Source organism: Hyla sarda, chromosome 11, assembly GCF_029499605.1.
Source record: "Hyla sarda isolate aHylSar1 chromosome 11, aHylSar1.hap1, whole genome shotgun sequence".
Taxonomy (NCBI): domain Eukaryota; kingdom Metazoa; phylum Chordata; class Amphibia; order Anura; family Hylidae; genus Hyla; species Hyla sarda.
This window is the reverse complement of record NC_079199.1, coordinates 3,798,900-3,811,418: the sequence shown is the minus strand read 5'-3', so window position 1 is coordinate 3,811,418 and position 12,519 is coordinate 3,798,900. Positions and strand designations below refer to the sequence as shown.

Below are 12,519 nucleotides of genomic sequence, written 5' to 3'. Positions count from 1 at the left end.
TAAAAAAATACATAATGACTAGACAAATCTTTTTAAGATCATTTTTATTTAATTTTATTTTTATTTTTTTACTCTCTGGATTACAATTTTTTTTATTTCAGGGATGGATACAGGATGAAAAAACGCTGGAGGAGGCAACGCAGAGCGTAGCGGTGCTGCACCAGAAGCTGCGGTACGTTTCCCTTATCCTTCTATTTACTATTCAGGAAACGCTAGGTTTATGGCTCACTCCGCTCTCATCCTTTATACTGCAGCTCAGGACATAGGTATGACTAGTGCCGCAGCTCAGGACATAGGTATGACTAGTGCCGCAGCTCAGGACACGGGTATGACTAGTGCCGCAGCTCAGGACATAGCTAGGACTAGTGCCGCAGCTCAGCTGCTTTGTTTATCCACCATGCTTTGCACTGCAGCTCTTTTCCTTCAGTTTTGTTGATGTGGGTGCAGATCAATGCTTGGAGTGACTTTTCATAACTATGTCCTATTGAAGCTAAGCTGCAGTGTAAAGGATGGAGGATTATACACCAGCCCGACTGAACAAGCAGAGCTGCAGTGCAAAGCATGATGGAGAATGGTGTGAACATCCTCTTCTATATCAGGAGGGGAATTTCAGAATATTGCAGACAATGCAGCAGGGGGTACTGGTCACTGTTATGTCCTAATAAAGCACAGCTGCAGTGTAAAGAACGGAAATAGAGATTCAGGATTTTTGGAAAGAGGTTCCTCTGAATGAAGGCGCTGGTCCCCAGCGCCTTCATTCAGAGGAATCTCTTTCCAAAAATCCCGAAACTCTACTTCCACCGGATAGACTGACGTCACTCTGGGAAGTTCCTCATGGCAGCGTTCCGTCCGTTTCTCTCCAGACGCTACTGTAGGTGTTGTGCCCTGAGCGCAACACCTAAGGGTAAGAACCCATCTATATCTCTTTTCGGTTACACCCGTTAAATGGTCTTCACTAGGGGTGCACTTTTTTTTTTTCTTTCTTTTATATAAGAATGGAAATGGGACTGAGCAACTACTGTAGCTTCTGCAGAGAGGTAAGGAAACAAGTAGAGGTGAAGAATGCTTGGGGTGATCACGACAGAACCTTCCGTAGTTCCTCAGTCCCTTCCCCATCCTTTACACTGACACTGCTCCACTAGGACATAGCGGTGATCAGTGCCCCTCAGCTCAGCTGCTCTGGCCTATTGGAGTCTGAGTTGTTTTGTTCCTCTTATTTCTGCAGTTCATTTTACCACCTCCTCCTCCTCCTCCTCCTCCATGCTTTACACTGCAGCGCTGCTTGTTCAGATTTTCTTTTTGTTCTCTAATCAGAAGCTCAGCAGGAAGTCAGTAAATGCTGATCCTCACCCCGGATACCTGGGGCAGCTTGTATCTGTATTCCAGCTATAATTCTGTGTCTCTTCACAGGGGTCTCTCCCCTCCAGAGGCCGAGCTCTTGTACATGCAGGAAATTGAGAGGCTGGAAAACTATGGAGAGGAAGTGTACCCTGCCAAGGTAATGGATGGCGGGGGTCGAGGGGATTGGGGGGGGGACGCCTGGACATGTTCTGCTCATAGTTATACATCCATCCTGTTCACTGAAAAAGTCAGGTCGTGCTGCCAATCTGCAGATCCCGTGATGCTGCGCCACCTGCAGGTTGTTGCTGGGTACTGCTTGACTGAGCTCAATCTGTAGATTCACTGATAGTTTTGTGTTTTCACTTTAAATTTTTTTTGGATATAACAACCCAGATTATCCAGGTGGGTGGGGTGCACCTCCACAGTGTGTTTAATTTTTATGCATACAAAAAGCGTACACAACAATGCTATTGTGTATGGCAAATATACGTATACGCTGCAAATCTTTTTTTAATTTTTATGTAAGTTAATGGGAAATGGGTCCTGCTGTATGGCACATAGCAGCATTCATTTTTGGCATCCATAAACATACGTTTTTTTATTTTATTTTTTTACAAATGTATAAACTGACACAAACACAAGATGCAGTGTGAACATAGTCTAAGCATGGGGCCCTTAGACGTTCTGTCCTGATCACTTTGTATCGAAGTTTCATCTATTGAGTAATTGTAATAATACTGTGGTGTCCAACCTGTGACCCTCCAGCTGTTGAAACACTACACCTCCCAGCAGCCTTAAATGAATATTATCCAGGAATAGAAAAACAGAGCTAATTTCTTCCAAAAGCAGCACCACTCCTGTCCTTAGGTTGTGTGTAGTATTACAACTGCAATCGAACTGAGCTGCAGTACCGCACACAACCTGAGGACAGGGGGTGGTGCTGTTTTTTGGGGAAAAAAAATGTAAACCTTAAGTAAAAGTAATTAACACCCGTCCTTTACTCCAGTCCTATCCAAAGCTGCATTCACAATTCTGCCGCTTTCCTTTTATTGGGGAGAGCGGTGCATTGTGGGAGCTCAGATGAGGTCACATGTCTAATTCAAAATGTGTAGAGCAGCAGACAGCGGTTTTGCAGATTTCGCCTCTGTGTAGATGTAAATGGTGAATTGAAAAGATATTGGAGAAATTATTATTTGACCCCCCCCCCTGACCGCAGTCCGTCCTCTCCTTCCCAGGACAGCCAAGGTGCCGACCTCTCCATCGGAGCGTGCCTCAACGGCATCTTCGTCAGGCACAAGAACGGCAGAGCGCCGGCTATCTTCCGGTAAGTGTCCAGGTTTGTGATATAACTATAAATGACGGATGTATCAGGCACCGTTTAGAGAGGTTAAATCTATAAATAAATAAATAAAATATATATTTGTGTGTGCGCAGATCACAGCGTGCAGAATTTTCAAACTGTTAAAATCTAACCTTATTGGGGGAGATATATGAAAACCCATCCAGAGGAAAAGTTGCTGATTTGCCCATAGCAACCAATCAGATCACTGCTTTCATTTTTAACAAGGCCTCTGCAAAATGAAAGAAGCGATCTGATTGGTTGCTATGGGCAACTTTTCCTCTGCACAGGTTTTGATAAATCTCCCCCAATGTCCTAAAAAAGTAATGGAGCCGCCCTCCCCTGGTGTCCAAAGGAGCAGCTAACCCTGGCACAGGTAAAGAGTACAGAACACGTAATACCTCCCTGTACTGTAGGGGGCGCTACTAGATACCAGTCAGTGCATACACTTCAGTAATACAGGTAAAGAGTACAGAACATGTAATACCTCCTGTAGGGGGCGCTACCAGACACCAGTCAGTGCATACACTTCAGTAATACAGGTAAAGAGTACAGAACACGTAACACCTCCCTGTACTGTAGGGGGCGCTACTAGATACCAGTCAGTGCATACACTTCAGTAATACAGGTGTTTTAACCAGTGAATGTCCATTCTGATTGGTCAGTTCTTCCGGCCATTGACAGGTATAACAGATCTGGACTGTCTGTACATTGTATGTTGAGTCTGGTTTATAGCTACAATGGTCCTGAAAACCCCTTCGTATGTTATAACTATTGTAAGTTGAGGGATCATTTTATACTTTAATTAATTTGGTAACATTGTAAGGTGAGGTTCACTCTGCCGTTCCTGGTTGGGGTATGTTCTTATTATTATTATCTTTCTGCACTGAACACACCCTAAACAGGTCAGAGAACAATGGACACCCCTGGGCCCCGGCAGATCATTCATTATAATGGGGTTTATTGGGTGTCCAGTATTTTAGGGGAAATGAGCGGAGAAAAAGATGGGAAATGCAATATTGTTTTTCTCTGCTCAGTTCTTGTTCTGACTGAGTGACGGAGCTGCCTGAACCGCCGCTGTGTAAACAAAGACTATCCTCTATCTGTAGGTGGATGGACATCACCAACATGTCCCACAACAAATCCTTCTTCACCCTGGAGCTGGCCAGTAAGGAGGAGACCATCCAGTTCCAGACTGTAAGTATTTCCATATAAATGAGTCACTGATCCTGAGCTGCACTCACTATTCTGCTACTGGAGACACTCCGGGATCAGTACAGGATAAGTAATGTATGTACTCAGTGACCTCACCAGCAGAATAGTGAGTACAGCTCTGGGGTATAATACAGGATATAACTCAGGATCAGTACAGGATAAGTAATGTAATGTATATACACAGTGACCTCACCAGCAGAATAGTGAGTGCAGCTCTGGAGTATAATACAGGATATAACTCAGGATCAGTACAGGATAAGTAATGTAATGTATGTACACAGTGACCTCACCAGCAGAATAGTGAGTACAGCTCTGGGGTATAATACAGGATATAACTCAGGATCAGTACAGGATAAGTAATGTAATGTATATACACAGTGACCTCACCAGCAGAATAGTGAGTGCAGCTCTGGAGTATAATACAGGATATAACTCAGGATCAGTACAGGATAAGTAATGTAATGTATGTACACAGTGATCTCACCAGCAGAATAATGAGTACAGCTCTGGAGTATAATACAGAATATAACTCAGGATCAGTACAGGATAAGTAATGTATGTACACAGTGATCTCACCAGCAGAATAGTGAGTACAGCTCTGGGGTATAATACAGGATATAACTCAGGATCAGTATAGGATAAGTAATGTAATGTATGTACACAGTGACCTCACCAGCAGAATAGTGAGTACAGCTCTGGAGTATAATACAGGATATAACTCCGGATCAGAACAGGATAAGTAATGTAATGTATGTACACAGTGACCTCACCAGCAGAATAGTGAGTGCAGCTCTGGAGTATAATACAGGATATAACTCAGGATCAGTACAGGATAAGTAATGTAATGTATGTACACAGTGATCTCACCAGCAGAATAGAGAGTACAGCTCTGAAGTATAATACAGGATATAACTCAGGATCAGTACAGGATAAGTAATGTAATGTATGTATACAGTGACCTCACCAGCAGAACAGTGAGTACAGCTCTGGAGTATAATACAGGATATAACTCAGGATCAGAAATGTTTGTATACAGTCGGCTGTAGAATAATTCTATATAACACGGCCATGGGGGGTGACTTCCACTGTACAGAGGTCACTGACGGTCTTTGGCGCGGTGTCATGTGACTTGGCGGCAGGTGAATCATCAGTGTTTGGTTTTCCAGTCACCTTTCCTGTTTTTGTTCTTTTAGGAAGACATGGAAACTGCCAAGTACGTGTGGCGGATGTGCGTCGCCCGGCACAAGTTCTACAGAATGAACTGTAACCTGTGAGTAGAGACGTGTAGACCCCTCGTGTCATTCACCCTCCATGGAGGACCTGGTGTTACATAGTATTAGTGGAGGAGTATGAGGGTCACATCTGGGATATATATATCGGGGTCTGCAGATCCCCCTCCCCGTCAGCTGTTATATCCTCTTATCTGGCGGCTACGGCTGCTGTTTGCGTCCAGGAGGATAGAGCGCCATTGTCACCGCGCTGTGTTAATCTTGGCCACCTGTCCCCCGCACACACACTCTTCTGTGTGGACATAATGCGGCTTCTCGTGGGGACATCTGTCCATTGCACAAGCCTGTCTGTCTTTTAAGGTGGGACAGCTGCCGCCATCACACAGCTGACCCCCTCCCCCGTAATATCCCCTCATGTCTGCACATTACCTTCTATTAAATCAGAAGTGGATAAAAAAAATATTCTTCATATTTTCAAGATCTCTGCTTGCAGGCAGTGAAAAGGAAAATTAGTTTACATACAAAAGTTAGAAAAAAAAAGCATCCGTCACATCTGAGGATTTGTTACAGTGTATTGGTGTAAACAATCCTCCATCAAGATATGTATTAGCCATTCACAGGGCATTGTCTAGACCAGTGTGTCCCATCCAGTGTGCCTCCTGCTGTGGCAAAACTACATCTCCCAGCATGCCCGGACAGCCTGTCCGGGCATGCTGGGAGTTGTAGTTTTGCAACAGCTGGAGGCAAACTAGTTGGTCCTGGTCTAGACTGGATACAATTGTACCACTTCTCAGCTGAGAGCAGAACTAGCTATGTACAATGTATCAGTCTGGAGTCCAGGATGTTTAGCTCACAGAGCATTGTCTAGACTGGATACAATTGTATCACTTCTCAGCTGAGAGCAGAACTAGCTATGTACAATGTATCAGTCTGGAGTCCAGGATGTTTAGCTCACAGAGCATTGTCTAGACTGGATACAATTGTATCACTTCTCAGCAGAGAGCAGGACTAGCTATGTACAATGTATCAGTCTGGGGTCCGGGATGTTTTGCTCACAGAGCATTGTCTAGACTGGATACACTTGTATCACTTCTCAGCTGAGAGCAGGACTAGCTATGTACTATGTATCAGTCTGGAGTCCAGGATGTTTAGCTCACAGAGCATTGTCTAGACTGGATACAATTGTATCACTTCTCAGCTGAGAGCAGGACTAGCTATGTACAATGTATCAGTCTGGGGTCCAGGATGTTTAACTCACAGAGCATTGTCTAGACTGGATACAATTGTATCACTTCTCAGCTGAGAGCAGGACTAGATATGTACAATGTATCAGTCCGGGGTCCAAGGTGTTTAGCTCACAGAGGTAGAAGTTATTGACCATCTACAGAATAGGGGATCACACCTTTTGGGACCCCGACTGATGCTAAGAATAGGGTGGGGGTGGGGGGGGCGGGGCGGCCCTTGTCATCACATTGCATCAGTGCGACACATATCCCACATCATGGATCGGCTTTCAGCATCTAGGTGTGAACTAGACTTATCCTAGTCACTGAAAGCAAGCAGAGATCTTAAAAGTAAAATGATTAAACTATTAAAGGTTATAGTAGACTGGACCTTGCTGCAGGATCCCATTATTTGGTGGGTTTTTTCAGAGGAGCGGATCCTGCACTTTGTGTCTCTGCTCGGTTATTATTTACTTTTCTTTTCATCAATTTGACAATTTGTGATAATGAATGGAAGATGTGACGGCGTTGACTGTGAGAGCGGAAACTTTTCCAGTGTCCCACGGTGAGCCGCGGTTTATCTTGGTAGCGAGATTTTCCACCTTTTTATTTTTTTTATTTTAATTTACTTCTTTTTTTTAAATAATTTGCTGAGCTTCAGGATAGCGCTTATCTACGCTGATACGTTGAAACAAACCTTCAACGCTGAGAATGAACAGGTCATGTTAATGTTTCCATTCACTGACAGCTATTGAAGGCCTTCATAATAATTACTTTAAACATGTTTCTTTATACGGGTGATAACATTTTATCACTGAACCGGCCCTTTAAATCCAGGATTCCAAACACATTTGTGCTTTCTTCCGGAAACTGCGCCACCTCCAGTTAAGGTTTGGTAGTGCAACTCTGTTCCATTGAAGTGAATGGAGAATCGTAATACCACACTCAACCTGAGGACTGGTGTGGTGCTAGTTTGTTTATTTATTTATTTTTTAATAAAACAGCAATGTGTTCCTAATCCCCCCCTAATGGGGGACAGAAGAAGACCTAATGGGGGACAGAATTTAGTTAACTGTAGAAACTTTTTTTAGCCCCTCACTCTCTCTAGGCTGGAAAACCCTGTAAGGCAGTGCCACTTTTTGCTTTTCCCTACATCAGTGTTTCCCAACTGGTGTGCCTCCAGCTGTTGCGAAACTACAACTCCCAGCATGCCCAGACAGCCGAAGGCTGTCTGGGCATGCTGGGAGTTGTAGTTTTGCAACGGCTGGATGCACACTGGTTGGGAAACACTGCCCTACAACTAGATGCATCATTCCACAGCCTATGGAGAGATAAAACATTGGGCTGCAGCAGCACAGAGTATTTCAGCACTGTCTCTTTGACTGTCCGGGCTTGCTGGGAATTGTAGTTTTGCAACAGTTGGTGGCACCCTGGTTGGTAAACACTGACATAGATAAATAAGATATAAATCATTGTTTCCCTACCAGGGTGCTTCCAGCTGTTGTGAAACTGCAAAACTACAACTCCTAGCATGCCCATGCTGTGAATTGTAGTTTTGCAACAGCTGGAGGCACGCTGGTTGGGGAATCTCCTCCCTACATCTTGATGCACCATCCCACAGCCTATGGGGACATGAAACATCAGGCTGCAGCAGCACAGAGTATTTCAGCACAGAGTATTTCAGCACAGAGTATTTCAGCACTGTCTCTCTGGCTGTCAGCGCAGCACAGAGTATATCGGCGCAGCACAGAGTATTTCAGTGGTCTCTTCATGTGTTTATCCTCAGTGATTCCTCTCATCCTCCTCCTGTGGACTCTGCCCAGAAATCTTCTTCTTCTCTTCTCTCTTTCCAACGCTTTCCGATTCTGTCCCGTCCGTCACTTCCTAAAGGGTGAGCCCGAATCCCGGGGCCCGTAACCTGCGCTGCATGATCTGCCGCATCCTGTACCGCATGAACAGAACATGGCTGCACTGCACAGCTAGCAGAGGGCATTTTGTTGCTATGTGTCGCAGCATGCTGGCACTTGTAGTTCTACATAAGCTGACTTGCGAGCATTAGCCTGATCCTGCCTGGGTGCAGCTTTTATTGGCCTTTCTTCTATGTATAGTAGGGTCATTGTGTCATCCAGCTCCCCCAGGCACCTGAGCGGCGGTGATGCATTGATAGATCCTGCGTTCCAAAACCAAGTCAGGGTTCTTGGAAAGCTGTGTAGAGGTAAAACTTAGCACATTACTTTGAAGTTGAATAAAAGGTTACTTTATTTGCAATCCAACAAAACAAAAATGTTCCGGTCCACACTGGACAGACCGGGTTGCTGCGGAGGTCTGGGAAAATGAAGTGTCCTGTAGCTGTGATGCCGGGTATATGGCGGTGCGACCTGTAGGCGCTGGGAGCATGCGTCAGGTGTCCAGTGCGGGCCGGAACGTCATTGTTTTGTAAATAAAGTAACCCTTTATTAAACTTGTAAGTGGTGCGCAACGTTTAATCTACATGCTGTTACCAGGATCCATTCATCCTTATAGCCCCCATGGTGCTGGTCTCCCAGGGTCCTATACAGACGTTCAGGAATCTAGGAAAGCTGAGTGATGTCTAATAGGCGGTAATGATGAGTAGTGACTGCACTGCCTGTGTCCATTGTAGTGGCTGTCTGTCGCTTGCTGTCAGTGAATATTTCCATTCTCCATCTGGAACACAGTCGATAATTTATCATTTTATTTTATTCAAGGCAAACGCAAGCGGTAAATCCGGTGCGGAGGAGATCATCAACGCGGATGTCACTGGTGAGAGAAATGACATATTAAGTGACGTCATACAGGGGGCGGGGCTGTGATCACATGTCATATTATATCTGTGATGTCATACAGGGGCGGGGCTGTGATATCATGTCATATTATTATATTATATCAGTGATGTCATACAGGGGGCGGGGCTGTGATCACATGTCATTATATTATTATTATTATTATATTATATCAGTGATGTCATACAGGGGGCGGGGCTGTGAGCACATGTCATTATATTACTATTATATATCAGTGATGTCATACAGGGGGTGGGGCTGTGATCACATGTCATTATATTACTATTATATTATATCAGTGATGTCATACAGGGGGCGGGGCTGTGATCACATGTCATTATATTACTATATTATATCAGTGATGTCATACAGGGGCGGGGCTGTGATCACATGTCATTATACTACTATTATATTATATCAGTGATGTCATACAGGGGGCGGGGCTGTGATCACATGTCATTATATTACTATTATATTATATCAGTGATGTCATACAGGGGGCGGGGCTGTGATCACGTCATTATATTAATATTATATTATATCAGTGATGTCATACAGGGGGCGGGGCTGTGATCACATGTCATTATATTACTATTATATATCAGTGTCATACAGGGGGCGGGGCTGTGATCACATGTCATTATATTATTCTTATGTTATATCAGTGATGTCATACAGGGGGCGGGGCTGTGATCACATGTCATATTAGTATATTATATCAGTGATGTCATGCAGGGGGCGGGGCTGTGATCACATGTCATATTACTATTATATTATATCAGTGATGTTATACAGGGGGCGGGGCTGTGATCACATGTCATATTACTATCATATTATATCAGTGATGTCATACAGAGGGCGGGGCTGTGATCACATGTCATTATATTACATCAGTGATGTCATACAGGGGGCGGGGCTGTGATCACGTCATTATATTACTATTATATTATATCAGTGATGTTATACAGGGGGCGGGGCTGTGATCACGTCATTATATTACTATTATATTATATCAGTGATGTCATACAGGGGGCGGGGCTGTGATCACGTCATTATATTACTATTATATTATATCAGTGATGTCATACAGGGGGCGGGGCTGTGATCACATGTCATTATATTACTATTATATTATATCAGTGATGTCATACAGGGGGCGGGGCTGTGATCACATGTCATTATATTACTATTATATTATATCAGTGATGTCATACAGGGGGCGGGGCTGTGATCAGGGTCTTTATTCTGTATGTATTCTTGTCTCTTGCAGCCCAAGCACCAGCCGTACATGATCCCGGCTCCTCAGATGCATTACAATGGACACTACAATGAGCCCTACACCTCCTCACAGGGTAACAGGACTTGATGTGATGGATTTTTTGGGTCACACATTTTCTTTCTTTTTGCTGCAGTCTCGTCTAATCCTTGACTGGCTGATAACATATAGCAGTAACATGCAGATAATTTCAGTGTTTTGGGATCCTAGAGGTACAATCCACCTGTGTAGTAGCGTTAGTACCTTAAGGTTACGGTGGGATCTCTGTAATGGATCCCGTTTGGTCATCGTCCTCCTGGAGACCATTGCAGCGACCGTTCATCCAGATGGCAGATGGCTTAGTGCAGTATTCCCCGACTTCTGTCTCTCATCAGTGACATTACAGTGCAGCACTATTCACGAACATTACACGTGACATTACAGTGCAGCACTATTCACTAACATTACACGTGACATTACAGTGCAGCACTATTCACGAACATTACACGTGACATTACAGTGCAGCACTATTCACTAACATTACACGTGACATTACAGTGCAGCACTATTCACTAACATTACATGTGACATTACAGTGCAGCACTATTCACGAACATTACACGTGACATTACAGTGCAGCACTATTCACTAACATTACGTGACATTACAGTGCAGCACTATTCACTAACATTACGTGACATTACAGTGCAGCACTATTCACTAACATTACGTGACATTACAGTGCAGCACTATTCACTAACATTACACGTGACATTACAGTGCAGCACTATTCACTAACATTACGTGACATTACAGTGCAGCACTATTCACTAACACTACACGTGACATTACAGTGCAGCACTATTCACTAACATTACACGTGGCATTACAGTGCAGCACTATTCACTAACATTACACGTGGCATTACAGTGCAGCACTATTCACTAACATTACACGTGACATTACAGTGCAGCACTATTCACTAACATTACACGTGACATTACAGTGCAGCACTATTCACTAACACTACACGTGACATTACAGTGCAGCACTATTCACTAACATTACAGTGCAGCACTATTCACTAACATTACACGTGACATTACAGCGCAGCACTATTCACTAACATTACATGTGACATTACACTGCAGCACTATTCACTAACATTACACGTGACATTACAGTGCAGCACTATTCACTAACATTACATGTGACATTACAGTGCAGCACTATTCACTAACATTACACGTGACATTACAGAGCAGCACTATTCACTAACATTACACGTGACATTACAGTGCAGCACTATTCACTAACATTACACGTGACATTACAGCGCAGCACTATTCACTAACATTACACGTGACATTACAGCGCAGCACTATTCACTAACATTACACGTGACATTACACTGCAGCACTATTCACTAACATTACACGTGACATTACAGTGCAGCACTATTCACTAACACTACACGTGACATTACAGTGCAGCACTATTCACTAACACTACACGTGACATTACAGCGCAGCACTATTCACTAACATTACACGTGACATTACAGCGCAGCACTATTCACTAACATTACACGTGACATTACAGCGCAGCACTATTCACTAACATTACACGTGACATTACAGCGCAGCACTATTCACTAACATTACACGTGACATTACAGCGCAGCACTATTCACTAACATTACACGTGACATTACAGCGCAGCACTGTTCACTAACATTACACGTGACATTACAGCGCAGCACTGTTCACTAACACTACATGTGACATTACAGTGCAGCACTATTCACTAACATTACACGTGGCATTACAGTGCAGCACTATTCACTAACATTACACGTGGCATTACAGTGCAGCACTATTCACTAACATTACACGTGACATTACAGTGCAGCACTATTCACTAACATTACAGCGCAGCACTATTCACTAACATTACACGTGGCATTACAGTGCAGCACTATTCACTAACATTACACGTGACATTACAGTGCAGCACTATTCACTAACATTACAGTGCAGCACTATTCACTAACATTACAGTGCAGCACTATTCACTAACATTACATGTGACATTACAGCGCAGCACTATTCACTAA

General features: G+C 43.7%; 1 protein-coding gene across 3 annotated transcripts in view; it reads left to right on the top strand.

The window, feature by feature from the left end:
* PTPN21 (protein tyrosine phosphatase non-receptor type 21) overlaps nucleotides 1-12,519 on the top strand; it is a 53,888-nt gene that overhangs the window by 20,054 nt on the left and 21,315 nt on the right. For 2 of the 3 annotated variants that reach the window (XM_056545945.1, XM_056545947.1), the window contains 8 exons: nucleotides 102-172; nucleotides 1,411-1,498; nucleotides 2,577-2,665; nucleotides 3,790-3,877; nucleotides 5,089-5,165; nucleotides 8,134-8,238; nucleotides 9,074-9,128; nucleotides 10,419-10,500. In XM_056545945.1, the coding sequence (XP_056401920.1) occupies nucleotides 102-172; nucleotides 1,411-1,498; nucleotides 2,577-2,665; nucleotides 3,790-3,877; nucleotides 5,089-5,165; nucleotides 8,134-8,238; nucleotides 9,074-9,128; nucleotides 10,419-10,500 (655 nt within the window). The remainder of the gene's footprint in view (nucleotides 1-101; nucleotides 173-1,410; nucleotides 1,499-2,576; nucleotides 2,666-3,789; nucleotides 3,878-5,088; nucleotides 5,166-8,133; nucleotides 8,239-9,073; nucleotides 9,129-10,418; nucleotides 10,501-12,519) is intronic. The other variant, XM_056545946.1, reaches the window with a different exon arrangement.